The sequence below is a fragment of the Lemur catta genome, chromosome 26 (genome assembly GCF_020740605.2).
Source record: "Lemur catta isolate mLemCat1 chromosome 26, mLemCat1.pri, whole genome shotgun sequence".
Taxonomy (NCBI): Eukaryota; Metazoa; Chordata; class Mammalia; order Primates; family Lemuridae; genus Lemur; species Lemur catta.
The window spans coordinates 8,914,121-8,942,020 of NC_059153.1; the positions used below are offsets into that span (position 1 = coordinate 8,914,121).

At 51.6% G+C, this 27,900-nt stretch overlaps 1 protein-coding gene across 9 annotated transcripts; it reads right to left on the minus strand.

Moving 5' to 3' along the window:
- Positions 1-6,626: 6,626 nt before the first annotated feature.
- LOC123627703 (putative neuroblastoma breakpoint family member 5) lies at positions 6,627-27,217 on the minus strand. 9 transcript variants are annotated; one of them, XM_045537385.1, is made up of 10 exons: positions 15,453-15,657; positions 13,423-13,525; positions 12,292-12,494; positions 11,333-11,384; positions 10,378-10,550; positions 9,398-9,449; positions 8,451-8,612; positions 7,784-7,935; positions 7,499-7,550; positions 6,627-6,657 (listed from the first exon to the last, which is right to left on the minus strand). In XM_045537385.1, exons 1-8 carry the CDS (start codon positions 15,628-15,630, stop codon positions 7,812-7,814), a joined length of 1,047 nt encoding a protein of 348 aa, XP_045393341.1. In that variant the 5' UTR covers positions 15,631-15,657; the 3' UTR covers positions 6,627-6,657; positions 7,499-7,550; positions 7,784-7,811. The 9 variants fall into 9 exon arrangements, 2 of the variants coding, with proteins under 2 accessions (XP_045393341.1, XP_045393342.1); XM_045537386.1 differs by lacking the exon at positions 7,784-7,935; XR_006731436.1 differs by lacking the exons at positions 6,627-6,657; positions 7,499-7,550; positions 7,784-7,935; ... (5 more) ...; positions 13,423-13,525; positions 15,453-15,657 and adding exons at positions 17,837-18,621; positions 18,726-19,638; positions 24,716-24,885; positions 27,127-27,217.
- Between the last annotated feature and the right edge of the window lie 683 nt (positions 27,218-27,900).

The following is a 27,900-nucleotide window of genomic DNA, read 5'->3' on the forward strand; positions in this document are numbered from 1 at the left end:
AGGAGCAGAAAGGGAGAGGGGAAATTAAGGCTGAAAAAATATCCTCAAGGAGTAATGGTTCTGCCACCTCCTCAGGCAAAGTCCCTTAGCAAATTAGTCTCTTTGTTTCTCTCTCCACTATATAAGGATAATAGCAACCGATTCTATACATGCCCAGCATGTGTCGTGTGGGGTTAGAAGGGATGATGCATTCATTCATTCATTTATATCACAACTTGGTTGAAAGAAGATTTAGGCAAGTTAGGGCAATAGATGAAATGTTTTTCATGCCCCATAAGCAAAGGTGGTTCATAAATTTCAGATAGTACAGTGTTTACCAAAATATTTTCTCCACCTATCAACTCGCTCTTTTCCCTAGTCTTCTCTACCAACATTTTCATAAGGAACATTTGTATTGTTTTACCTAAATAATTATTAGCCTAATTAATGATTGATCACCTTCAACTTTTTCCACTTTGAAATAGAAACACTTGGCTTTCAGCAGGACCTGATCAGTTTTGGGGGTGAAGGTCAGGCGATTTAGACAAGGGGCAAGGGTAAAGAAAGGGGGGCTGAATCGGAGATATGGGCCAATTAACCATGTGGCCAGGCCGCAGTGGACTGTCTAACTTTGGGTAGGCACTTGGGCACACGGGCCCCACCATAAAAATTATTCAGGGTTGTCACAAAAGTAAGAACTACTCACATAATGACCCTGCTCTCATTCCCACCCCTTAGACTGAAATAAAGTGACAAAGAAGGTAGGTTTTTTATTTGTTCAAAGTTATGGGGTACATGAGAAATTTTGTGACATGTACATAACATGTAATAGTCCAGTCAGGGTATTCAGGGTGTGTGTCATCCAAGGACAGTACACTTTTGTTGAGTACAGTCATCCTAATCTGCCATCAAACACTGAATTTATGCCTTCTATCTTACTGTACGTTAGTACCCTTTAACTCACTTCTCTTCATCCTTCCCCATCCCCCTCCAATGCTTGGAGTCTGTTATCTATTTTTCTACTCACTACCTCCAGGTATTCAAAATTTTTATCTCCCGCCTATAAGTGAGAACACATAATATTTGTCTTTTTGTGCCTGGCTTATTTCACTTAACATAATGACTTCCAGTTCCATCCATGTTGCTGCAAATGACATGATTTCCTTCTCTTTATGACTGAGTAGTATTGTGTTGTGTACACACACACCACATTTTCTCCATCCACTCATTCACTGATGGACACTGAGGTTGGTTCCATGTCCTTGCTGCTGTGAACAGCGCTGCAATAAGCGTGCGTGAGCAGGCGTCCCTATGACACATTGATTCCTTTTCCTGTGGGGAGGTACCCAGTAGTGACATTGCTGGATCAAATGATAATTCCATTTTTAGTTTTTTGAGAAATCTCCGTTGTGTTTTCCATAGTGGCTGTACTACTTTACATTCCCTCCACCAGTGTATACGGGTTTCCTTTACAAGGAGGTAAATTGTGTAGATAAATTAAGCGCATTGAAAATCCACTTATCAGTGACTGTGTGTGGGTGTGTCTGGTTTTAGATCATTAATGTGCAATAATAACCCGTGTGCGGGCCTCCTGACTTTGTGGTTTGGCCTGAGATTTCATTTCCGAATGACCATTGGGAGCCCAAGAGGATCCAAGAGAGGGAAGCACACAGGGGAGGAGGATCAGAGTGGGAGGAAGAAGTTTGGAGACTCTGGATGACTTTGGGGGGAGGCGGTTCTGTTTGGTTTTTGGGTTTTTTTTTACCAATAACTTTTGATGAATAAATGAGTCAAGCCAATCTAACTATTGCAGCTGTTATTGCTGTGGTTGATGACATCACAGACATCACAGAGTTCTAAGCTCCTACCGAGCACCTCTCCAGACACGTGAGCAGATGCAAAATGGAGCCCTGGACTGGCCAGCCGGGTTTTGTATGGTCTAAGTCCATGACAAATTGGAGAGCAAATGACAGTCAGCCTTTCTGATCTTCATGGTAAGATGTCAGTTTTTCTATTTGCTCCTGAAGCACGTGACTCTTTTCCACCAGCTCCATAACAATTTGGTTCTTGTCTTGAAATGCAAACTATTATCCCGCATCTGTCAGAGAGATTGATGCACGGGATATCTCCAAAAGTTTGTGTACTAAGGGATATACTAGAATGTCCAAGTTCTATTTGTGCTTTAAGTTGGGACTATAAGAATACACATCCTCAGGGGAATACTTTTCATAGTGACAACCAGTGTATGCCGAATGGCTATTACACCTCTAGCTAATTGACAGGAAATGATTTTTTTAAAAAAGCCATACGGAAAATGTTTCTCCATCTTGTGCAAAGGCAGGCATTTTTGGTACCCAAATTCAAGGCAAGAAAACAGAATCCCCCTGCAGAGCTTCCAGAAAGCAACACAGCACTGCTGACACTTTGATTTTAGTGCAGTGAGACCCATGTCAGATTTCTCATCTCCAGAATATAAACCAATACATCTGTGGCTGGAGTCAGGCTCAGCAGTGGGATGGCGTGACCTCATGGGCTCCAGGCTGCATGTCCCTTTCATGGGGGACATTCTTGTGCTTTGGACTCTCCAGAACCACAAGGTAAGGGTGTGGCCAGTGGGGGTCTGGGGAGGTGGGTGGTGCAAAGGGACAGTTCTGTGCATCATGTAGAATGTGCCCTAAGCCTGGGGAGTCCCCGTGGAAGAGTCCCCAGAATCAGGGAAAGGAGGCGGGGTGAGATGCTGCTCTTGTGGGAAGACAGAGGCTGCAGGGGGAGGGGCCAGGGTGAGCTGTGAGCAGAGAGTGGGATCCAGGGGTGACCTAGAGAGACGGGCTGCCATGCTGGGGCCAGGGAAAAGAATCACCTGTTGTTCAGCTCACATTCCCCTTCCTCCTCCTCCTCCCCCCTCCTATGCCCAAACCCTCCCTGCCCATTCCCCTCTGGCTCCCCCTCCATCTCAGGATGCCACACGGGGGTGCTATGGTCAGAAGGCCCAGGTCCCCCCATTTCTTACGTTGAAATCCTAACCTGCAGTGTCATGGTAATATCAATAGAAGATGGGACCTTTAGGGAATGATTCGTTCCTAAGGGCAGAGCCCTCTTGAATGGGACGAGGGCCCACATAGAAGACCCCAGAGAGCTGCCTTCTAGCACGTGGGGACACAAAGAGAAAGGGCCATGGACGAATCAGGAAAGGGGTCCTCGTCAGACAGCGAGCCTGCTGGTGCCCCTTGGACCTGTCAGCCTCCGACCTGGGAGAGAACGAATTTCATTTGCTCATAAGCCCCCGGTTCATCGGTTTTGTCGCAGCAGCTGGAATAAGCTAGGACGGGGGTGACAGGGACTAGCACAATAGGCTCGCGAGCACATTTTAATTTATTTTAAATAACTTTATTTGAGGTCAAAGAAAATATTTTAACATAAAATATTATGCTTTCTCTTTATGATAAATACAGGGTAAAATATGGGAAAGGGTACTGTACAGAAATAAATAGGGAAATTAAAATATTTATTCTGAATGATATCCATGTCAACTGTTATAGTTTTTTTTTTTTTTTCAGGTAGAAATGGTACTTTTTCTGAAACACTTTTAGTTTTTTCATAGTTCCAGCAGTACTTGGTATCTGCAAAAAGAAAAAAAATCCAGTGAGAGTCTGTGAGGTTCTGCTGGTGGCTGAGTCGGGAGGGGTGGCTGAGGGGGACGGACCCAGGGCCACACTGGGCTCCTGTGGGAGGCTACGCTGAAGTGGACAGTGACAGCCACAGGGGAGAAGGAAACCTCCCTGAACTTAAGGTCACCCTGAGGGGCAGGATATAGGGACCCTGTCCCTGCCCAACCAGGACCTGGTTCTATCAGCCACTTTCTTCCCTTGTTTGCAGAAAAGTGATGGCTTTTCATGCCTCCTGGTGGGGGACATGCTCAGTGTCAACCACCAGACTCAGAGACAGACAGCTGCAGGGGGAGGGGCCCTTGGCAGAGTAACAGGCCCTCTTATAACCCCACGTCACAGACTTTCAGGGAGGGGTGGGCGGCTGTGGGAAGAGCCCGGCTGTGAGAGCCAGCAGGGACCTCAGACTCCTCCACGTCCCGTCCCCCTTGGACTGACGAGAGCGTGGTGCCGAAGGGCTGAGACTCCACTAAAGCCACGTGACCTGTTGCTGACAACCCCGGAACTAGAACCCCGGCCTGAGGCCCTTTCCACACTGTTTGGAAGGAGGAGAGAAAGGGTCCAATGGAGAAATGAACAAGCCACTGCAGGCTGTGGGTCACCCTGGCTGGGACAGGGATCAGGATTTAGAAACAGCAAAAGTATTTTCCTAGAGAGGGTCGGCAAAGAAAGGAAGAAGGAGAGGTTCCAAATGGAATTGCACAGAGAGAGCAGGGACGCTTGCCTGGACTTGTGGAGGTAGAAACGGGAAGGAAATGGACAGAGAGCAGATGTCTAAGGACCCCATGGTCTATGAGGATTGATGTCCCGCCCTGTGCAACTACTTCTGCACTGACGTCACTTTAGGGTCCCTTCAGTGTCCTTCAGCTAATGTCGGCTCAAATGAGTCCACGGTGCCTGGACACTGAGTCCCTGCAAACGCCACCCTCGTCACAGAGCCCTGCACCTCTGGGGCTGAACACAAAGCTGACAAGGCCACTGCAGGTCTCCTGCCTGGGACCAGGTTCTAAGTTACTCTTTGCCATGAGCAATAAATGTGCTCACTTTTAACTGTTCTCATTCAGAGGTTGGAGGGAGTCACAGCAGGGGCTGCTCCTAGGGAGCTACAGGTTCCCAAGGATGGGAATGAAGGAAAACTCTTGAGTCCTGGCAGGCACATTCCAGGGACCTGGCTGGCCTTGCAAAGTCAATGATCAACTTGACCATCGAGACCAGACGGAGGTTACAGCGGCTGTTGGAGGGAACACACGTGGCAGAGAAAGAGCAGCGGGAGAGGAGCTGTCCGCTTGCACAGAGAGCAGCAGGAGTGTGTGTGTGTGAGACCGCAGGTGGGGTTACCTCTGCACCCGCAGCTGCAGGCCTGAGAAACTGCACGTGACTCTCCACTTGCTGAACAGCAACTTTCTCTCGCTCTTCCTCGGTATCAGGGCACTCGGGCCAGCGAGCAGGGGAGAGACCGTCTGGGCCAGTGCGGGGAGTCTTGGCTGGGCTCCTGGGAATCCAAGAACTAGAAGACAGACCAGAGGGAAGGGCAGAGGCTCAGATGATACAAGTTACCAGGACAGGGGTCTGGGATTCGCATCCTGTGAGCACTGGGCACTTCTCAGGAGCCCTCCCCATGGGGCCAGCCTGGGGCTCCTGACCTCTCGTGACTCTCATCTCATCCTGGGTACCTGGGGCTTGTCACCTCTCAGATGACGGCATGGCCTGACAGAGGAGGCCCAGGCCACAGGCTCCAGGAGGAGATAGAGGGGAGAGAGAGCAAGGAGGGGCAGGACAGGATGTGGGGCCTGGGAGGGCTGTGTTAAGACAGTCTGAGCAAAGTGGGTCCTTCTGAGAAGGAAACTGAGGACCTGGCCCTGCCATGCCTGCAGGTGATGAACTAGAAGGGCAGTCACAGGGGAGACTGATTTGGACAGTTTCTAAAAAAAGGTTGTGCTTTGCTTCAAAAAGAAGATTAAAGAAACGGAATAAAACCTGGATATGTGAGGAAATTGACCTGTGGGCCCAGGATCAACACTGTTAAAAAAAATCCATGTGAAATCACTATGTAAGTGATAAATCACCGAAAGATATAAGGACTAGACATGACATGGTCACAGCTTTCATTGAACAATTGGGCCCCAAAGTCCTCTCCACCCCTGCACGGTGACAGCAACCCCAACATCAGAGCCTCCTGCTCCCCTGTCCTGCCCACCTGGGAGGAGCAGCCACTGGTGCCCAGAGTCAGCGCTGGCTGCGAGGATCCAGGGGTCACAGGGGAGGCTCCATGTGGCAAAGCCACAGCCACGACCCCACTGCTGGTCCAGCTGGAGCTGCAGACAGTCAGTCACCAGGGCGCTTGGCTGCAGCTGTGTGTTTGCAGCTTGCACCTGTGACACGCAGGGGCTCAAGTCTCCACTCCAAGGCCCTTGGGGACAGGCCTCCTGCGTGGGGGCTGAAAGGAGAAGAGGCTTCAGTGGGAACAATCCTAGTGCTCTCTCTGCTACGTCCTCCCAGAACACCCATTTCTGATGTCCCTGCGGGTCAGTGAGACCACCCAGTGACTCTGGCAACACATTGAGTATATGAAGGAGATGTCACCAGTCAGGTGTGAGCCTGGGGAAGCAAAGATCCCAGGTGCCCAGGCTGGTGGAGACACTTCCAGGCACTGGGCAGATGGCAAAGCTCCCAGACCCACCTCCCCTCTGTTCAGAAAATTCTGCCCAAGCACCCGACAGGAACCAACGATGTCTCCAGGGTCAGCCTGCAGGGACATCACTCAGCCCAGGCAGAGGACTGAGCAGAGCGAGGCCACCTGGGACGCCAGTGAGACTGACCAGCTTTCTCATGGGAGGACTCACCCGCTCCATCCAGAACAGACTCGGCCTCAGGCTCGGCAGACAGGGAGGTGGCACTTCTGATCGGCTCTCGGCAGTCAGACAGGTCAGCACCACCAGGAGGGAAACCCTGCTCCGTCAGTGCCTGTGACAGCCCTGCGGTCCCTGCGTCCTCCTGCAGCTCACTGGGCACACTGGGGAGAGGAAGAACCAAAGATGAAGGCAGGAGGGGTGAGACCCCTGAGCACCCCGCGGGGCCTGACGGGAAGTACAAGGGGGGGTTCAATGGCGTGTGGCCTCCCTTCGCAAAGGAGGCAGGACACCCCCTCCTCGGCCTTGGGCACAGCTCGGCTGCCTTGGCCATGGGGGCGAGAAACAGAGACAGAGAGACAGAGAGAAAGAGAGAAAGAGACAGAGACCACATGGCAGTGCAAAGTGCACTGACAAGATGAGGAGCTAAGGAGGAAGAGACCCCAGATGCCCTGTCAGGTGCAGGCAGGACCCACAGCACACAGGGACCCATAACCTTGGGTCAACCCTGGGGACAGATGACGGTGAATTTCACATGCAGCAGTGCAGGGAACACGGGGCCTGAGGCCCTATAGACTCTCTGAGATCTTGTGTGTTCTAGGTCTGCTGTTCCAAACTTGTGCCATGGGGAGACTGTTTGCGAGGACATTCCTGTCAATGACCCAAGGCCACAGTGTGGACAGCAGACAGGCACACCCTGCTGGTCTCAGCCTCACGCAGTAGACCACGTGATCTATCCAAGGGCAAGACGCCCTGAGACTGGTCAGTTCCCTTGGTCAGACTCACGCTACTAGGGCCACGAAGGAGATGGACCATGGGGGAGGTGACACCCTTGCTGCAAGGCTCTGCCAGCTCCGGGGCAGTGAAGGCATCAGTACAACCAGTGGGCTGGGTTTGCCTTGAGCGTGAAATCTTGGTGACTTTGGCCTCACATTCTGTCCTTAGACACCACCCTGCCCTGGCATGTCGTACTCTTGCTTCTAGCCCCTGATAATTCATTGTCACCTGGAGGCCAGTGATTCTAGATCTTCTTCGTCTTCCTCCTCTTCATAGTTCTCTGCAAACAAATTGAGAAATGTCCAGACATTAAATAGTGCCATTCCCACTGTGACACACGCTGGGCCCATCTGTGCCTGGAGACAGATGACCCGTGTGACCTCGGACACCCTTAGAGAGCTGTGCCCATCTCGTCTGCAGACGTTGACGAAGTAGGGAGGGACCACGTATTGATCCATCTTGTAAAATGCCCCCAACATGGCGGATCGTTGTCATGGTGAGCTCTGAACTTACTGGGAAAAGTTATATTTCGGTCTCAAGGTCACAGGACACTTGCACGGGTTTTTTCCGGATTTCTCCAGCTATGTGTCCCGTCTCTCTTGATATCAAGGACAACTCCACATGTGGCCATGACAGGTGTATTTCCTCTGGTATTCCGACACACCCTGGGCAAGGAGCAGTTGAATTAGAGTGGACAGAGAGATTGTGCCTGGAATCCAGGAACTACGGTACCATTTGCACAGACACAGGCAAGACACCAACCTACTGGGACAGTCACTGGTGCTTTTGTAACAAGTATCAGACCCTGCAGGACAGGTCCCAAGTCCCAACATGAAAGAACGGGCTCGTGCAGACCCCTGCCGTGCATGGCCATCAGCGGTGGCTGAGAGTCGGTGACAGTTTCTGCAGTCTCCCCACTCTGCCTAGCTCTGTGGTGCCCACTGTGACCTTGTCGTTGTGTCCCCTGGGTAAGTGTTTGGCCTGGGATTTGGGAGTCACCTGGCTGCCTGACACCCCTGATGTCTGTGCCTAACGCTCAGATGGCCACCTTCATCCACATCAGTGTGTTTCCAGAGTCTGCTGGCATCTCTCTACCTGGTGACAGGTGCGGGGCACAGAGAACGTGGAGGCTCCCTGGGAGGACACTGGGACTCATCTACTTTATACCAGACACACTCACCAGCTGGACCCGGGCAGGCGCAGTCGTCTCCTGCATCGGGCAGCAGGGCAGTGGGAAGGGCGGCGGGACGCAGAGAGGTCCTGGCCACTGGAGAGGGTGACACGCTGCTCATGCAGTGAGGTCTGCTGGGTGGGATTCGCCTCCTCCTCCTCCCTGCTGAGCCTAGGGGTGCACAGGAGAGTAGGTTAAGCTGAGAGAGATCGGGCACCGCGGCATCCCCGGCTGGTCCTGATCAGGGGACACAGGCAGAGGTCCCAGAGGCGGCGAGGCCACCCCTGAAACAGGAAGACAGCCCTCCTCGGACTGCGGCTCAGGGCGGCTGCCGTGGGGTCTGAGGTAGTGGCAGGCGCTCAGTGCACTGGCCACAGGGCACAGTGATGAGGACAGACACCGCCCTCCCCTGCACGGGGCAATCAGGACATGCAGCGCAGCGACCCGCAGCACATGCCGCAGCTGCTGTGCGTTTGAGTCCCGCTCTCCCTGCCCAGCTGCAGGGAATAGACGCACCTGAGGCAGCGTGGCCTTTAGGAGATCTCGGGCCTTCTAGGCCTTGTTCTCTCAGTACTGTGAAATGATGTGACATTTTTCTTTTTCTTTCTTGTCTCCGTATACTACCTGCTGTGGAATCCCTGCCAAAAACCTTAGGCCACCCTTGCAGAGAGAAGCTGTGCCTGTCCTCCCAGTCACCTCCCATGGGAGAGGGAGGTGGTCACCCTGAGTGCAGGGACACCTGAGACTGGTTAGCTCATCTGGGGTCACAGGACTCCAGCTTATTAAACTGGAGAAATTGGTGGGAAGTGGAAACCAGTGTAAGAACCACCAGGTCGACAGACGCATCTTGCCAGGCAGGCCGGGTGAGGGGATCTAGGCTGCACCCTCTGCTGCTCCCTGGAGCGAGATCTCCAGGGGGTGCTGTGGCGCTCATAGCTCATGACTGTCACACTCACCCGGTCTCCATGGGCTCTTGTCCTTCCTGTGTGTTGCTGTCACCTCGAGTTGCTGCAAATACAGTCAGACAGGACCAGTCACCACAGGTACTTGTCTCATGGTCAACACAAACCCAGGGGCCTGTGTAATGCATGGAGGAAAGTACTGCTGGTGGGAGATCAGTTTTCCCTGGGGAATATTCCAGAAGGCCTCAGGCTATGTCTTCTGAGAAGTGGCTAGGCTTCCTGTTCTGAGTCCCTGGGCAGACTGTCCCTGAATTGGTCCATTAGTGTCACACTGTCCTCTGTCCTGTGTCTGGGCAAACAATGAAACATATTTTCCCAGTGAACAGGAAGAGCTTGCCTAGTGGCTCTAGACATGTGGCTACAAGATGCCGTCTTTAGTCATCAGCTGCTGTGGTTGCTATGGGTACAGATGGGATGATCCATTGAGATCAGGTGATGGGTGCAATCTCCATACTCTCAAATAGGAAAGATCTTTGCTGCTACTTAGAGAACAGGATACTTTTCATTCAAGGATATGGAGGGTGTCAAGGGCCCTGCCCTGTTTTCAGGGATAATTCCAGACTCATTCAAGAGGTGTTTGTATTCTGGTGGATAGACGGCCATTTATCAAGGACAGGTCAACATAGAGAAGAGAGAGACCATGGTCTAGAGTTGAGGAGTCAACACTATCTCCAAAGACATAGGCAAGAATATCCACCCAGTCAGACAGTCACTAATGCTCAGAGTATGCTGTTCGGATCAGCATTTAGAAAGGACATTGCAGGAGACAACAGACATCCCATCTGCAAAGAATGGGCTCCTGCAGACACCTGTGTGCACATGCGTCAGTGGTGGCTGTGGTTTGTCACAATTTCTTCAGTCTCCCCACTCTGTGAGCCCTGTGTTCACCACCCTGAACCTGCCATGGAGCCCAGCAGGCATGGAGCCTACCCACAGGACAATGTGGAGTCGTTCCCTTATAACAGAGCACTCACTAGCTGCATCCAGCGCACTGGAGACTCCCTGCTCATCAAACAGGATGGCACCGGTGCAGGGAGGCTGGTCGGTGTCACACAGGTCACGGTGACTGGCAGAAGTCAGGTGGCCTTCACCCAACTGGCTCTGCAGGACTCCATTCACCTTCTCCTCCTGCTCCACACTGCTCAACCTCGTGGGATAAAGAATAGGACCAAACCAAGAGGGACTGGACACCAGATCCAAGGCGGTGCTGATGACAGGCATGAAGGACTGGCCACAGAGTGCAAGGGGCTTTCATTTTGAAGAGAAAGAAAGCTATCCTGTTATGATAAAGGAAGAATGTGGGAGCCTCGAGGGCAGGAGTGAGAGAGGAGCAAGTGCTCTGTGCACTGGCCACGTAAGGAGATGGTGAGGAAGGGGACACTGTCCCCTTGGTACCGTGTTGGCAGACAGCACACACAGAGAACCACGCAGTGGCTCAGCCTCCTGCGTGGACCGTGTTGACTGTTCCCGCAGCAGCACAGTGGGCACAGGCTCCTGACAGTGTAGGTCAGGAGCTCTTGTGCCTTCTAGGACCCTGTCTAGCAATACGGTGACATGGTGCAAATATTTCAGTCTGCTCATATCCCCTGCTATGGAGTCACTTCCAACATTTGAAGGCCAACCACACAGAAAGCAGATGGGCATCTCATACTGAGTTCAGCCATGGGAGGGAGAACAGGTAGAATCTGTGATTGTAGAAATCCTTAAGACTGACTTTTTCTCCTAGTTACTGGGAAATGCCTTGAAGACAGTGAACAACCTTGTTAATGGAAGGAATTTTTCACTGGTTGTGAGAATGTCATCAAAGAACAAACAGTTTTCACACACCTTTGCTGTGAAATTTGTGGCTACTTTGACACCTTGACCAGTGCAACTGGGCCCTCCCATATTTTACCCACCCTCCTCCAGGCCGTGCTTGCTCATTGCTACCTGGGGGCTGGTGGTTCTTCTTCCTTCTCCTCCTCCTGATCTTTGTGGTTTTCTGCATAGAAATTCAGAAATGTCCAGTCAGACATTGAGTAGCTCCACACTACCCCTACAAACACCAGCAGATATCTCTACATGTGGACCGTTTCTATGGTAAGAAAACCTAAGGCATAATTGACCAATTGCTGGAGTATGAGTCTGCAGAAATTTGAGAAATAAAACAATAGGCAGTTGCAGTCACAGAAGTGCCCAAACCCTCAGAAGTGTACTCCTACTGAGCATCACACTGGAAGGTCTAATTGTTTCAATAAGACAAAGAAAGGAAATAAAAGCTAATGTCTATATTAAAAAATCCCAAAGAATTAGCAATGAGGGCACCAACAAAATGCTTCTGGAATGAATAAGCCATTGGTAGCAAGGTTGCAGGATACAGAGCTAATATATGCAATCAATTGATGAGTTAAATATCAGCAATGAAGAGCTGGAATTTGAAATTAATACACAATGCGATTTAAGGTAGCTCAAAAAAGACATTCTTAAGTATGAAGCTAATTACATATGTATAAGGTCCACTGAGGAGTGGGGAACCTTGGGGCCACATGTGTCTTTCCAGATCCTTGAGTGTGGCCTTTTGACTGAATGCAATTTTACAGAACAAATCCTTGGGATTGGTCACCTAGATTTGGGTCCTTGGACACAACACACAAAAGCAAAACCCATGAAAAAAGAATTGATAAGTTCAAGGCCATGGTGCATCAGGAGGAAGGACAGAGTGGGGACATTGGGACCTCCACCCTGAGTATTCTGTCCTCTGCTCCCGCTGGCCAGCCCTGATCCTGTCGTGGCCATAAATGTGACGTGCAAACCAGGATAGCTGGGTGAAGAGCCACATTGTGAGTGGAGTGTCTTGCAAGCTGGCACCTGGGAGCAGCTCAGAGTCCTGAGGGCCTGTGGCCACTCACCTGGGCTGAGGTGCTCTGCCAGCCTGCGCCCCTCCGCCAGGTGCTCACGGAGGTCCTGGCCCTGGCAGCTGTCAGGATTGTCCTGGAGGAGGATGGCCTGCAGGTGCTGCTTGAGGAGAAACGAGCCGTCTCTCCCCTCTCGCAACACCTGCCTCAATTGGGTCAGCTCTCGGGCCTGCTGGTCAATGAGCCTGTTGGCTTCCCTATGGTGGGAACAAAAGCAAATATGAAAAGGCACAGTTGACAATAGAGTATATGCACAGTAGCAGACAGTTCTGTGAAGGTGTCCCCAGGAAGCCTTCCAAGTGCAATTCTAGCACGTATTTGGTGACCTGCTTGTGGCAAAGAGAGAGAAGAATGTGCAGGGAAAGCCTCCCGTGCATCACAGAGTGTCCCTGTGAGATCCTTGATGCTCCCTTCCTGTTTCCTTCTGTAGAGGAGCCAGGTGTCTTCCTGAATGGGCTTCACAACGGTGTCCCTCAGTCCCTCACTGTGGCCAAGGCCTTTTCCACGTGAAGACACACCCAGCACGTTCTGCTGTGACTGGACATGCAGCCACAGGAAGCAATGTGCCAGCTCCAGCTGGGGCCAGTTGAAAGCATGAAAGACACAGGATAACCAGGCCAAGGGGACAACGTTCTTTGGGTAACAGTCTCAGAAGCCACATTCAGTCAGGGTGAGTGTGATTCAGAGTGAATGGGACGATGACTGCACAACACTGTAAAGTTTTAATTGTATGTCTGTGACGGGTCCAAGTGCAGTGTTGTCACAGGGATATATCACACAGTGTGGAGTCGGGGCTTTTAGTGTTTCCATCACCTGAATGCGCAGTGTGACTACACTCAATGCTGCTGAGTTGTCACTGTCCTTTGGTTACCTTTATGTTACGTGACTTTCACCCTAACAACTTCTTGTTTGGAAGGAGAAAACCTGGCTCTGAGTCACAGTTGTGGGCCAGAATACATCCTTAGTTTTGTTTTCATCTTGTTTTATTAATATCTGTGAAAAACATGCCGGCCTCATGCATTCCTGCCATTGCCCTGGCAAGGTGGGCTCTTAGATGTCCCAGCTGAGCTGCCCACATCAGAGACTCACACGTCCCCCTGTCTGCCCCACACACAGCAGCCTTACCTGAGCTCGTCCTCCAGGGTCGGCATCTCTGCCCACTCCTCCTCCCAGAAGTCCAGCCTCACCCCCAGCACGGACTCCAGGACATCCCTGAACTTGCCACACTCTGAGAAAGATACACACGCTGGCCTCAGTGGGAAGCTGTGGCCACTGCCCACAGGGGAGGTGGCAGGGTCCCTCCAAGGGACCAAAGTGTCCGCAGTCCCAGGTCTTATGTGGGGATTTCTACACCTTTAATTCTCACCCTCCCATCTCCATGGCATTGAGAATCCCTACTGCAAGATGAGGAAGGAGAAGCTGAAAGGCACATAAAGGTATTTGGGAAAAATCGAATTGGGATTTAGGACAGTCAGAGTTCTCTCCCCCAAGGTCTGACTCTGATCACGGGCCTCGTGACCAAGCTGCAGCCTGTGACGGAAATCACTGAACTGGGCACGAGGCAGTGACACCTGCACAGCTGGGAAGGCCCCGAGGACCCCACGATTTGTGGGTCCCTCGTGCTGGGAATGCAAAGAGTGCACCAGCCTCTCACAGGTGGAAATCGCATCCGGATGCGCCTGTGGGAGATGCCAGGTGTTAGACCACGAGGACCCGAGAGAAAATTCCCACACGCTAGTGAGGCTCGGGTCACACTGGAAGTGAGAGACCTGCGAGCTCACAGTGGCTCCTCTTGTCAGGCTCTGCTGTAAAAGCGACACAGGAATTAATGAATGTATCATTGCAACTCCAATTAATAGGTGATACAATAGCACCATGTAAACAGAGGAGGAAACTGTGGCACACCATAGACAAACAACTTGCATTGGTGCCCGGAGACATTCCCAGGGTCCCTGCTGTACACATGGTCTTCAGCCTTCTTCCATCTTCTTCCTCTTCACAGTACTTCACATGCTTATGTTATGATTAGATGGAAAGGTGTTAATAAAACACAGTTTGTCCTTTCCCAGAACTCATCTCTTCACCTCCATAACAGGCTTCAATTTTTAATCTTCTCTTTAATTCCTTTTGATTAAAAATAATCCTCTGATTTATTGGAAAATAATTTGGAGGAAAAGGATGCAAGCTCAGCCTCAGAGTTGCGAGGTTCCTTCCAATCCTGCTGCTGTGCGCGTGCCCTGCTCCCAGGACCCCTCAGTTGCTCAGGCTTCTCTTTCTGGGCAGGACAAGGGCTGGCAGTGGCCAGGCGCACTGGGGTGGGGGTGGGGGCCCATCCCACACACTGCTTTGCTTGTCACAGGGGCTGCTGCTGTCCTCCTCGTCCCTTGTTCACACGTGGGCCAACATCTGCTAGATCAGGCCATCATGGTCCACCTGCACCTGCTGGCTGTCCTGTGTCCCTGAAGGTTCCCCAGCTCAGGGGACACACAGGGGTGGGAAAGTGTCCCTGACATAACCAGAAGCACCATCTACCTTCCAGCTAAGTTTCAAATCACTTTCTTGGACTCAAAGTAGAACTGGTGTCCCAGGATGCAGAGCTTCTCTCCCACCAGGGTCGGCCCCCTGGACAGGGTCACTAAGGATTGTCACAACTGCCATTAGGAGCACGCTCCTCTGGAAGCTCCTCTGAAGCAGGGGCTGTGTCCATCCCAACCTTCCCCAGGGGGCAGCTCAGTGCTTTCCTGTTGGGCCTCACCACAATTGAATGGAAGCTCATCAGTCCCAGAAATTACAACCACAGTGACGTTATGTGACTGCAGGATTTTGTGCAGTACACAGGCTCCTAAGAAAAACAGGTGTAGCTTGTGCCCAAATCACAGGCACTTCCTTGGAAGCTGCAGAAATAAATAACTGACATTTTACCTCATGCCCCACCCTACTCCTCACCTGGAATCATGGCCAAACTCTGTGTGCCTCAGTTTCTCCATCCTCAGAAAAACAGGGTTAAAATACCCCCTTTTCCCTTCTTGGGAATATAGCAGGATGAAATTTATTTTGATAAAGGGAAGAGAAGCACCAAGTCTAGAAACTTTATTTCCTCAGAGAGAATACACACAACCATCTGTCACTGAACATGGTGAACCTACAGAACTTACTGTATTTCCGCAGCTGGTTGGCCAGGGAGAAAGCAGTTGATTCGGAAATGTTCAGTTTCTCCCTGAGGTCCAGAACCTGCTGTTTAGCCTCCACCAGCTGGGAGCGCAGTTCCCTGTTTTGTTCCCAGATGTCCATCTGTGCCCTCTGCCTGGACAGAGAGCAGAGGGACCCTGCCATGCTGGCCGCTGTGGCAGGAGAGGCACAGCCAGGGACTGGGGAGAAGAAATCCAAACACACGGTGAGTGAACAACAAATCAAATGCAATAGGTTTCATCAGGACTGAGGGAGACCAACACTGGACTTCTTCACTTACTGTCGGAAAAACATGATCCACACCCCACAGCACTCAACAGTCCTTCACTTTGTACTCAATCAGGCTCAGGACGCCAGAGCTCAGAGCTGAAGTCACTGACTATAGCTCAGAGCCCAAGAAAAGTGAGCCAGTGGAGCTCAGCGAGCCACGTAACGGTCTTCAGTCGCCATAACAGAATTCTGTGCGGGTGCACGGAATGTTAGGAGCCCTGCCCCCCAGGTGCCTGGGCCATGCCGATGCACAAGCCAGGTGGTCTGGCCTAAAGGGGACACCACTGATGGGGACACCCCCTGAGCAGCCATGCTCCAGAGTGGTGTAGACACGTGCTCATGCCACAGACCCCTTCATTTCTCAGTAAATCTCAGCACGTTTCCTCTTGTCCATTCCCATGTCTGTATGGAAATATCTAGGCAGGAACAGTTTCCCCACCAGTTTTATTTCCTTCATGGTTGTGTAGTCACCCCACCATTTCTTTAGCATGAAAACAGATCTTAGGACTTTTCCTAAATTAAATAATGTCAAACTTTTGCGATGTAAAAATGTAAATCTCTCGTGACTTTCTTCTCCGCATCTTCTCCCATCCCTCCAAATCCATTAGAAAGTATAGAACAAAATTCTGTCCTGTCTGAGTGTCCCTGCTGCATTCCAGGGTTACGTTGGCTTCAGTCGTCTCACAGGGGGCTGTGTCTCTCCTTGTACCTGCGTCACGTGTGACCTCCCACCACCTATGTCCTCCCGTGTGTGGGGTGCTTTGGGTTGTTACTTCCTCTCACTGAACATTAAACTTCATATTTGCTGCTAATGGATTTCTTTCTACTCCCTTGTGTTCCCTTTCCCAGCCGTCACAGTGATTAAACTAGTTCATGTGCAGGTGCTTGAATACATGACGTGACCATCTCTATTGAAAAGACTTGTCAACCTCATGGCAGGTTTTACATTTTTGGTCATTTCATTCACATGCTGCACAGGACAAGGATCCAGAGCACCTTTATGAAACCTTGTTCTGTAGCTCTGTGTGTTGACCTGAAACGGTTGAGCTGTGGTTGTGTTCCACTAACTGAACATGGGAAGGTCAAGGTCATGACTCTGGCTGGGGTGATGAGCCTCCATGGTGCCCACATGCAATGTGGTTTAGGGACACAGCAGGTGAGGCTGAGCTGAGAGGGACAGGCAGGCAGGGGAGAGGGACCCCTGCGCCACCTCCTCACGTACTTGGCTTCCAGTCCCACCCAGGTCTGATGAGCCTGACACCTGGGAGACGCCCTGTGGCCCAGGTCTCTGCAGTTCACCTGCTGGACCTGCCTGAGTTGAGGGAGGAACTCGTGTCATCATGGGCCCCGAGCGTTCATGTCAGAGTGAAGGAAGGAGGACTGCTTGGCCATGTTTGACAGTGTCTCCCTCCACCCTAAAACACCCCCACACTACACTGTGGAATGACATTGGTTATGAGATGTATGTTCAGCCCCAGTGGCCAATGGGTCCCCATTTTAACCAAACACAGTTTTTGAAAAGATAATATTTCTGTTTCTCTAAGCAGCTCACTCACAGCTCCACAGCAGGCGGCCAGTTCATGTGCTGTATTGTGGCCACTGTGCTAAGTTCCATCTGCTTCCTGCTGTGTCATCCCCAGGGGACCCATGTCATTCCTTGCCCATAGAAGCAGAGCCATTTTTCCAGCTTATTTGCTGCATTAAAGACCTTCTGATCTGGTGTACAGGGCCACCATTTGGGGCAAGTGGAGAGTGTTTTTGCTCCTGAAGTCACCAGGTGCTGCGAGATGCAGTCAGGTATCTCCCACCACAGGACACTGGACCCGGCTCATCCGTGTGTTCCCCAAAGCGTCACTTTCTGAGCAGGTTCTTGACCTTTGTAGAGACCCGTTGCCTGACCAGACATCGTGCAAGGATTTCCAGTCCGTCACTGCGCTGCTTCTCTTCTTGCTGCTACAATCTAGACATGATCTGTGACGTACACACATGGAGAGGACCCATGCTGAGGATGTGTGACACTACTGTGACACAAGAAGCTGGGACACTCCCTGCAGGATGTTCTCCGCATGGTGTGGGCATGAATCAGGAGGAGGGGCATAAAGCCCAGGGCCGTCACTGCTCCTCATCATCCTCTTCCTCATCAGCAGGGGAGCGAGGGGGTGAGCTGTTGATTCCCCACCTACACACACCCCTGGCTGAATTCAGAGCAGACAACTCTCAGCTCCTTTCAGTGGGGACCGGAGCTCCTGTCCTCTGCCCCCCAGTGTGACGAGCACAGGACACTACCCACAGGGATCAGGAACTGCCCTCGCTGAGCTCAACTGACTTAGCTCAGCGTCCCTAGGTGAGCACAGATGTCGGATTTTTCACACAGGGACAGGGTGGACAGACAGTGAAACAAGGGTGTGGGACATTTCTGTGTCTCTGAGCACAAGAGTCACGATGTTCCCCGAGCCTGTGAATGCAGAAAGCCAGTCCAGCCCCAGTCCCTGCGTGTTCCCTGCAAACACGGAAACAGCTTTATTCCCTCCACACTCGTTCTTTACTGCGAGATCTGAGAGTAAATTATGAGCTACTGAAATTCTAAAAATAGAGTCATCGTTTAATTAATTTTGATGCGATGGGAGATTAGGAAGGTATGGAAACATGTAATTACCCACAAGAACAGGGACCAGCGTCACCTTTCTGGCAGACATGGACTTAAGGGTCCCACTAAACTGGCCTCATGGTGTCTCCAGGTGGCCATGACGGAGTCAGCAGCTCCCCCTGGAGACCTTGGCTCTGTTGACCTTGACACGACCTGGAGGCAGATGCTGGTGGTGTCCCGGGAGGTCAGGAGTGTTGTCACCCAGGGCCCACCAGCTGCTGGAAACAAACAGAAGGGGGACCAGGACAGCCACTGAGGTCACCCCCACACCCCATGGGACCCTCCCTCACCGTGACCACACTTGCCACGATGCACGGCCTACCGGTCTGAGAGCTCCGTGGATGCTGGGACACGGTTTCACCAACTCCGTGTTCACGGTTCCCACTCAGGCCCGGCACCAGGGGGCTCCCCGCAGTGGTCGTCAGTGACTGAATAAAAGTGGTTTCTGACTCCAGCACCCCGTCTACACTCCTTCCCTGAGTGTTCTGTGAGAGACACCCTCCTTCCTGCCAGGGAGCTGCACGTCTCCTTCTGTAGAGAGACCCCTGCCCTACAGTATCAGAACTCAGGGACAGTCCCCTGTGGGGGTCTGGTGACACCGGGACTGCTCTCAGGAATTCCCTTCCTGTTCACTGCGTCATGGGGATGACGTGTCTGTGACCTCTCCGCCCGTTCCCTGGGCTGCCACCAGACCTTTCTCAACTGAAAGGCACAGAGAATAGCCAAGTGTCACTACTTCATGTGCAAGGGTCCCCTGTCCCCGGGTCACTGGCCTAGAGCAGCATGTCCACCCTTCTCCTGCTCAGCCCACCCTGACCTGGAGGGCGTCCACTGCCAGGGCAGCCCCAAGGACGAGGCTGCTGGAGCTGGGCAGGGTCTCACGGTCACTTCTTCCTCCTCTTGGGGTTGGTGCTTCCCTCAGTGTGAACCAGCTCTGAGTCCAGCCTGTGGGTGTCCTTGGCCAGGTGCCTAGGACCCCAGTGCCCTGAGCTCCTCTCCCATCCCCACTGCTCTGTTCAGGCTGGCCCTGGAGGGTTTGGGTGATGACAGGCGTCTCTCAGTGACTCCTGATCTCTAAACCCAATTTGTCCTCATTCTCACCCCGTGAGTGTCCACCTGCACCACCGTTCCCGTGTCCTTGTTTCGGTCATTCTCATCCCCCAACCTGCCGGCTCCCCTTCCTCCATCTGCTCCCTCAGTTCTGAGTTCTCAGGGTGTGGCCTCAGCTCAGGGCCCTGCAGGAGATAGTCACAGTAAGGACCAAGGTCAGGTCTCCACTGCGGGTCACAGGGCACCTTTACCACAGCTCTGCCCACAGAGACTCAGAGCAAACCCGGCAGGAAGGTCCCTGGGAGAGGTGCAGTTGGAACCTTCACTTCCTGATGGGGAAACTGAGGCCCAGAAGGACTAAGAGATTCTCCCCAGCTCCCTCACCCCTTGCTGGCAGCAGGGCCACCTCACAAGCCTGGGCCTCAGCTTCCCTGTCCAAAGCACCGAGCTCTACCACCAGGAACTCACATCTCTGTTTCTGGGATTTGGGATCCAACATGGCTATTTCCACTGTTAAAACATCTCAGATGTCTCCATCCTGGGACATATCTTTTATCACAGTTCTATAGTTCTTAGCCCTATATTTTGTTCTTTAAGAAGAGGGTCTTGCTGTGTCGTCCAGGCTGGCGTGCAGGGCCATGAACACAGCTCACAGCAGCCCCAGACTCCTGGGCTCAAGGGATCCTCCTGCATCAGCTTCCTGAGTAGCTATGACAACAGGTGCCCACCAGTACCCAGAGCTCATTTATTATTATTATTGTTAATATTATTTGTAGAAATGCTGTGGTATTATGTTGCCCAGGCTGGTCTTGAACTCTTGGCCTCAAGTGATCTGTCTCCTAGACCTCCCAAAGTGCTGAAATTACAGGCTGGATCCACTATGCCTGATCCAGTTCTATTATTTATACTCAGTTTTCAATCAATGACTGGTCTCAGGTGACAAAGAAACACAAAGGATAAATTATATGTAACAGAATCACAAAAGAAGTATATTAGGTGATTATCTATAATCTCTTCAGTAGGAAGATGATCTTCAGCAGACCAGGGACTCTGTCCGCCCAGGTGATGACAGGTCTCCAGTGTCCCCACAAGCACCTGCTACAGTAAACAGTCAGTACTAATCAAGTGAATCATTCCCCGTCACTAAGAGTCATTCACTTTTACCAAAGACCTCTCATCCCAACCACCGTCCCAGCCAAATTCCATCCTGGGTCAGTGCGGAAGCAACAACAGCACAGCGTCGGCTCAGCAGATCTGAGATTCAAATGCAGCTTCTCGCAGGCCAGGGATGCTTCAAAGGAGAATTTCTCTACCCTCTTTGAGGCTATAATCCTCATGTGGAAAATAGGGCAGCAGTCACCACTAGGGTTTGGGATGGTTAAATAGAATAACATGAATCTGAAAGGCATCCCGGACTTTACTAGACACAGAGCTAAAGAACATGCATGTGAGTCACTGGGACACTTGTTAAAACATCTCTGGAGATAAGGCCCAGGAATCTATTTCAGAGAAATATCCCTAGAGATTCTCACGTAAGAAAAAAGGCCACCATTAAATGCACATCCTGGGAAAAGGTCCCCAGAACTCTGATAGCCACAGGAACAACTCAGCTAGAGCAGACCACGTCCCATGTCCATGGTGGCCTTCCTTTGGGAACTGTCCCCTTTTCCACATAAGGTGTCCCACCTGGTAGGGGACACAAGTGGGAACCCCACTTCCCCAGCCTGGCTTTTAGCTCCTCCATTCTCCTTTAGGTTTCTCCCTCTGATTTAATTGCTGGGGAACCTCAGCTCTCAGGTGGGTCATTGTTTTAGAAACATCCCTCTGATTTTCTCCCCCTTGGAGATAGCCCGGGCAGAGATTGGTTCTGGTTCTCTGCAGTCCTGGACTTTCCCTTAAACCATCCAGGTGAGGTGAAAGCAGTCGGGACTGGCAGAAGTCAGCTCAGCACAGAGGACCCCGAGGAGCCTGAGACCACGAGGGCAGCCCCCACGGGAGACAGTGGGAACCATGCCATGGTCAGTGTGAGACCAATTTGGGTGGGAAGCATGTCCCAAGCCATTAAGGGAAGGTGCTGTCGTGAGGAGGAAGAGGAAGAAGCAATGAGTGTGAGAAGAAAGAGAAAAGTAATGATTCCAATGAAGATGAAATATGTGCAGAGCCAAGAGCCCAGAGGCAAAGCCCCACGTCACAGAGGATTCATCCAGGCTTTGACCTCAATCAAGCACTCACGCAACTATTGATGCTGTTTAATTATAGCCGTCCTAGTGGTGTGGACTGGGGTCTCATTGTTGGGTTCTTCCACGTTTCCCTTATATCTAATGCTGTTGACCATCTACCATGTGCTTCTTTGCAATTCATGTATCTTGTTTGGAGAAATGTCTATATAATTCCTTTGCCCATTTTAGTTGGATGTTTGTGTTTCTGTACTTGAATTATAAGAGTTCATTATATTTTCTGGGTATAAAATCCTTAATAGGTTTATCATTTGCCAGTATTTTCTGCTATCCCATGAGCTGTCTTTACAATCTCTTGTGAGTGTCTTTTGAGACAGGAAAGTTTTTAATTTTGTTGGCGCCCCATTTATCTGTTTTTTTCTTTCTTCTTTTACTGCTAAAGCTTTTGGTGACATGTTTACGAAACTGTCAAATCCAAGGTCATAAAGATTTCCCCCTACATTTTCTTCTAAGACCTTTAGTTTTAGTTCTTAAATTTAATTATTTTATCCATATTCAGTTAATTTTTAATATTTTGTTTGGTTAAGATCCACCTTGACTCATTGATTGATAATTTTACATGTCTACATGTGTAAAGAGATCTTCCAGTCAGTGGGATAAACTTATATTTGTTTCTTCTACGAAGTTTTCATTATTTCCAAATGATTTAAAGCATAATAGCAAGTAAACATTTTTTAAAAAATTCTCTAAGACAGTAGAAGTCATTCTGAATGCTAACCTGTAAAAAAAGTATTGAAGTGGAACAATGGCATTGTCATAAGCAGTCCCACACTGCCCTCTGGTGGCTGCATGAGAAAATGGCAAGAAGCCGAGGGGCTCCCTGGTTCTGCTGGCAAAAGGGGAAGACACTCAAACTTAGATACCCCCAAGTGTTCTGTGTCACCTTCCTGAGAGCTCACACTGTGTCAGACTCTCATCATCACCGCCTGGATTCCCCAGTGTCCTCCCGACTGGGACCCTGATGCTGCCACCTCCACACTGTCAGTCCCTCACCGGGCTCAGCCCCCACAGTCCTCTCACCACGTCCTGCTCTGCCTCCAAGACCTTCCTCTCCACGGCCCACGACACGACGCACGTCACCCCCCCCCACCTTGTGGTCCTGCTCACTGTGGCCCAACATTCTCACCCAACCTCACTTCCCCCCAAATTGTCCTTGTGCAGATCGTCCCCTGGGGTCAGGCTGTCCCCCCCAGCCCTGCACCAGGGACCTTCCAGCATCCAGGTCTTTGTGCACAGGCTCCTCCCTCGGCCTGGTGGCCCCCATAGTGACTGAAGGCACAGTTTGCCACCGCGAACCATCATTCCAGTGGGACACTCACTAAGAGCTGGTGAGAGTTCCTGCTGGGCTCCTGGGGAAACATCTCCCCCCGACACGCCTGTCTGTGGAAGGAACTGTGAAGCCCAGGGACGAGCGTCGCACACTCGGCAGGACTGAAGGGCACTGAGGCAGGAATCTCCCCCAGGACCCAGCACGTCACCTGGTCCCTTCTCTACTGTCCCTGGAGGTGAACTCACTCCCTCCCCACCTGCCTTTCCCTCCCTGCACGGTCGTGGTGGTCTGGAACCTTCCTGGGAATGTGGCCAACTCCTGACGCCCTGAAGGCTCCTTCACGTTTTTACTTATTTAGCCTCATGATTGTCACAAAGCTCATCTCCCCTCGGCTCCCTTAGGTCATTCAAATATTTGAGCTGGGCGTCACCACACTATGGTGTCGAATGTCAAGGGTGATCATTGTCAGGTTTCTCCTGTGTCCAGCTGTGTGGCCCTCACGGATTCCGGACCCTCCTCCATAGACTGTTAGACAGGTGTCCCTAACCCACCCTTGCCCCGGGGAGTCTTGTCCTCCCACGGGGACGTTCCATTTGCACCACTGCAGACACAGACCGAGGGGCTGTCCACGCAGCCTGGTCTTGCTGGTGGCCCTGAGCTGCGTGGACCCTCTTCCCGCCCTCCCCTGAATGGCTGCAGAGCCAGGTCTCCCCAGCCTGGTCCCACAGGGGACGGTTACAGCACGGCTGGGCATGTGGCACGTTCCTGCTGCTGCCCAGAGCCTCCTCCCTCCGGGCGGAGCCTGCGCAATCCACGCTGCGGAGACGGAGATGCTGTCCCAGCACAGGGCGAGGGACAGCGTCCGTCACACTCCCGACTTCCGTGCCTGGTGTTGCATGGCTACGTGGAGAAAATCCTTGCTAAAACATCCACGTGTCATTTAGGTGACATTCGTGCTGTGTCTGCCGGGGCTCTCCCTGCAGGGGGAGGGTGGGCGGGGCAGACCGCCTGTGCCACCGCTGCCGGGCCCGGCTGGGCACTGCACACACACACGGTTCACACTATCGCAGGGAGGCCACGCAGGAGGTGGCCTTCTGTGATTGTGACCCCACTGCAGAGGAGAACTGGCCTCTCCTGGCCCATGATTAGTGATGCCTGGCAGGGCCGTCCCCTCCCACACTCAGCTCCCTTCTGAGACCTGTGTCTGAGCATCTCCCGTCCTCCTCACGGGAGCCCAGGCCTGGCGGGGTGGTTGTGCGACTGAGCCTGGAGCTTTCCAAGGGCCCCAGGACAGCCAAGGTGAGAGCAGAGACCCTGGGGACAGGGCGGGAGAGACAAGGACCTTGGAGCCCCTGGTTGATTGCCAATGGGTCTCATGGAGCTGCAGCTCCACCTGCAGAGTGGAGGCCCCGCCCAGGACATGCAGGGGACATGAGATGCCACTCACAGGGGAGACTCGGGCAGACCCTGCTGTGCACATGCTGCAGGGGCTGGGACCTGCCTGTGCATCTGCGGCCTGCACAGGGCAGTGGGGGCCAGGCTGGCAGAGACACGGCCAGGTGCTGGGAAGACGGCAAAGCTCTCAGACCCACCTCCCCTCTGTGCAGGAAACTCTGCCCAAGCACCTGACGGGAACCAACAGGGTCTCCTGAGTCAGCCTGCAGGGACATTGCTCAGCCCAGGCAGAGGACTGAGCACAGTGAGGCCACCTGGGATGCCAGTGAGACTGACCAGCTTCATCACGGGAGGACTCACCTGCTCCATCCAGAACAGACTGGACCTCAGGCTCGGCAGACAGGGAGGCGGCGCTTCTGATCGGCTCTCGGCAGTCAGACAGGTCAGCACCACCAGGAGGGAAACCCTGCTCCGTCAGTGCCTGTGACAGCCCTGCAGTCCCTGCATCCTCCTGCAGCTCACTGGGCCCACTGGGGAGAGGAAGAACCAAAGATGAAGGCAGGAGGGGTGAGACCCCTGAGCACCCCGTGGGGCCTGATGGGAAGCACAAGGGGGGGTCCAATGGCATGTGGCCTCCCTTCGCAAAGGAGGCAGGACACCCCCTCCTCTGCTTTGGGCACAGCTCGGCTGCCTTGGCCATGGGGGTGACAGACAGAGAGAGACAAAGACAGAGAGAGAGACAGAGGTCACAGGGCAGTGCAAAGTGCACTGACAAGTGAGGAGCTAAGGAGGAAGAGACCCCCCCAGACGCCCTGTCAGGTGCAGGCAGGACACACAGCACACAGGGACCCATAACCCTGGGTCACCCCACGGCCCCAGGCAGCTCTTCAATGGATCCTGCAACATGTTTGCTGAATGTGCAGCAGTTTTTCTGAAATGTCTGCAAAGGTAGGTTTATATCTGGGGCATCGTGTGCCTAGTTGCTGTGCCTTCTTGACATGAACTTTCTTTTGTCTAGTTACGTTTCTTCTGTGGAGACCCTGCCAGCAGGCTGGGCCGCAATGAAGACGGCAGGGACGCCTCCTGATATTTTTTTTTTTTTTTTTTTGAGGCAGAGTCTCGCTCTGTTGCCCGGGCTAGAGTGCCGTGACCTCAGCCTAGCTCACAGCGACCTCAAACTCCTGGGACTACAGGCATGCGCCATCATGCCCTGCTAATCTTTTTTTCTCTATATTTTTAGTTGTTCAGCTAATTTCTATTTTTTTTTTTTTTTTAGTAGAGACGGGGTCTCGCTCTTCCTCAGGCCGGTCTCGAACTCCTGAGCTCAAATGATCCTCCCGCCTTGGCCTCCCAGAGTGCTGGGATTACAGGCATGAGCCACCACGCCCGGCCCCTGTTGAGCTTTAATCAGTCATTTTTTACTCGCATTACTCAAAAATGCCTTAACTGATATCCTGGCCCCTAGCCTTATCCTCCCTTCAATCTGTCCTCAACATAACCACCTGCTACATGACTGATGTCAAGTCACAACCTGACCACGTCACTCACCAGCTGACCCCACCCCGCCACTGAAGTGATTCTCAGTCTTGGCCGAGCATTAGAATCACAGGAGAGAACATGTAAAAAGCCTGATGCTTAAACCACACTTCAGCCCAGTGAAGTTGGCGTCCCTAGAGGTGGGGCCTGGGATTACAGTTTCCCATGCATCCCAGCGACTCTAGCACCCAGCCAGCACTGAGAATCCGTAACCTACAGGAAAAAGTTCCAGATCCTCGATTAGGGCCACTGGCTGGCTCCTGCCTTTCTTCAACCTTCTCTCCTGCCACTCCCTCCCCCTCACTCCCTTGCTGGCTCACTCTTACTTATACTTTGAAAGTTTGAGCTCAGCCATCACCTCCTCCTGGAGGCCCCCCAAGACACGGGGTGGGGCAGGCCCCGCTTCTCTGTTATGCCAGGGACCTGTGCATCTCTCAATCGTTGCATCAGCCTCACAGGATTATCATTATCTTTTGATTGTCTCCCTTGAAAGATGGTTTCTTGAGGGCAAGAATTGTGATTAATTTTTGTATCCTAGCACTTGGCAAAGAATAGGCACTCAGATATTTGAATGATTAAAAAGTGAATACCCAAATATGTTCGGTAATATTTAAATAAAAACTCTAGTAAGGGACAACTACATAGTATTTCATCAGTTGCCCACATTAGAGTTATTTCAAGTTATTTTTACCAAAGCAACAAATATAACAACGAGGCATGTTACAATCGAGGCATGCTCAGTTAGCTTCAGAAATAAAATGACTCCTGACTGCACAGCTCCATGACGCCCCATCTGCAACTGCCAACATTCCAGGATGCGCTCATCATGCCGTTACATGTGGCCCAGGCCCAACAGAACCGGCATGTTGCTGACAGAGAGTGGACAAAGGCCTGTTCCTCCTCCTTTAAGCGAAGGAGCCCAGGGAGACTGTGGCTCTAGGAGCAAACACTGGCTGAAACCTTGACTGCCCCCCCCCCCCCCCCCCCCCCCCCCCCCCCCCGTCGAGCTGGTCTCCCGTCCCTTTCATCGCTGTGGAAACCATCCTGGCCAGAGGGCGGCTTTCACCGCAGCCACGGGATGTGACCTGCAAACCCGTAAGTGGCGGTTTTAGGTTGGCAGGTGCAGAGAGAATATTCTTTGACCAAATTGCTCCTGAAAATATTAAAAGGTGATATTACTGAGCTAGAGAGTAAAAACACGCAGATGAAAAGTTTATTAATGGAAAGGCTTTTACCTTATTCAATTTTGTTAAGTATTTTTCTTGCACACTGTACAAAAGCCTCTTCCACATTCTCTCATCAGCGTACTTGTCTCCAAAAACATCAGCTCTGAAATTGATATCAAACAAAATACAACACCACATTTAGAAGATGAATCATAATTTTCACTTACTAGGAGCCCATTTAGCATTCTTAGAACAGCAGACAAAATATGACATAAAACTATGTAATTCTGTAAATACAAAATCAATATGTGTCAGTTATGTTTTTTAAAATGTTAGAAGCATTCTAACTTTTTCTGAAAAGCAGCTGCCATCTTGTGTTAGCACTTAATCCACTGGAGAGACGGAAGGAGCAACGAGGCTTCTGCAGCCAGCACGACTGCCCAGCGGGAGAAGGCACCGGCCGCACGGCTCTGCCAAAAGCAGCAATTTCCTTCTTCAAACAATCTGTATGTTACCACAAGTACAATCTACACGTCTTTGTACTTTCTAGGGGACTGTATCACAATTTGTCACTCTGCCCGTGGAAAGGCCTATAGGAATGAGCGCTCCTTTTACCCAGCAGAGGGACTGCCAGTCCTCAGACAGGCCTGTTTCGCTGCTCTCCAGGCAAACCACGACCTCTCCAGCCTCTTGTGTCCTCACTTGTAAAGATGTGGACATTTCAGTCACATGAAAATTCCTTTTGTGCTTTTAACATTCTTAGCTTCTGTATTTCTAAACAGATCTTTGAAAACTGTCATGATTCTGGCTTATGTGTTTCTCTCATGTTTATTTTCTTAGCAA

Excerpts from the sequence above, each read along its gene's own strand:
- LOC123627703 (XM_045537385.1), bottom strand. The coding sequence starts at position 15,630 with ATGGCAGGGTCCCTCTGCTCTCTGTCCAGGCAGAGGGCACAGATGGAC. Across the intron at positions 13,526-15,452 it reads CAACCAGCTGCGGAAATACA|AGTGTGGCAAGTTCAGGGAT; the intron begins GTAAGTTCTGTA and ends TATCTTTCTCAG. Across the intron at positions 11,385-12,291 it reads GGCAGAGCACCTCAGCCCAG|AAAACCACAAAGATCAGGAG; the intron begins GTGAGTGGCCAC and ends ATTTCTATGCAG.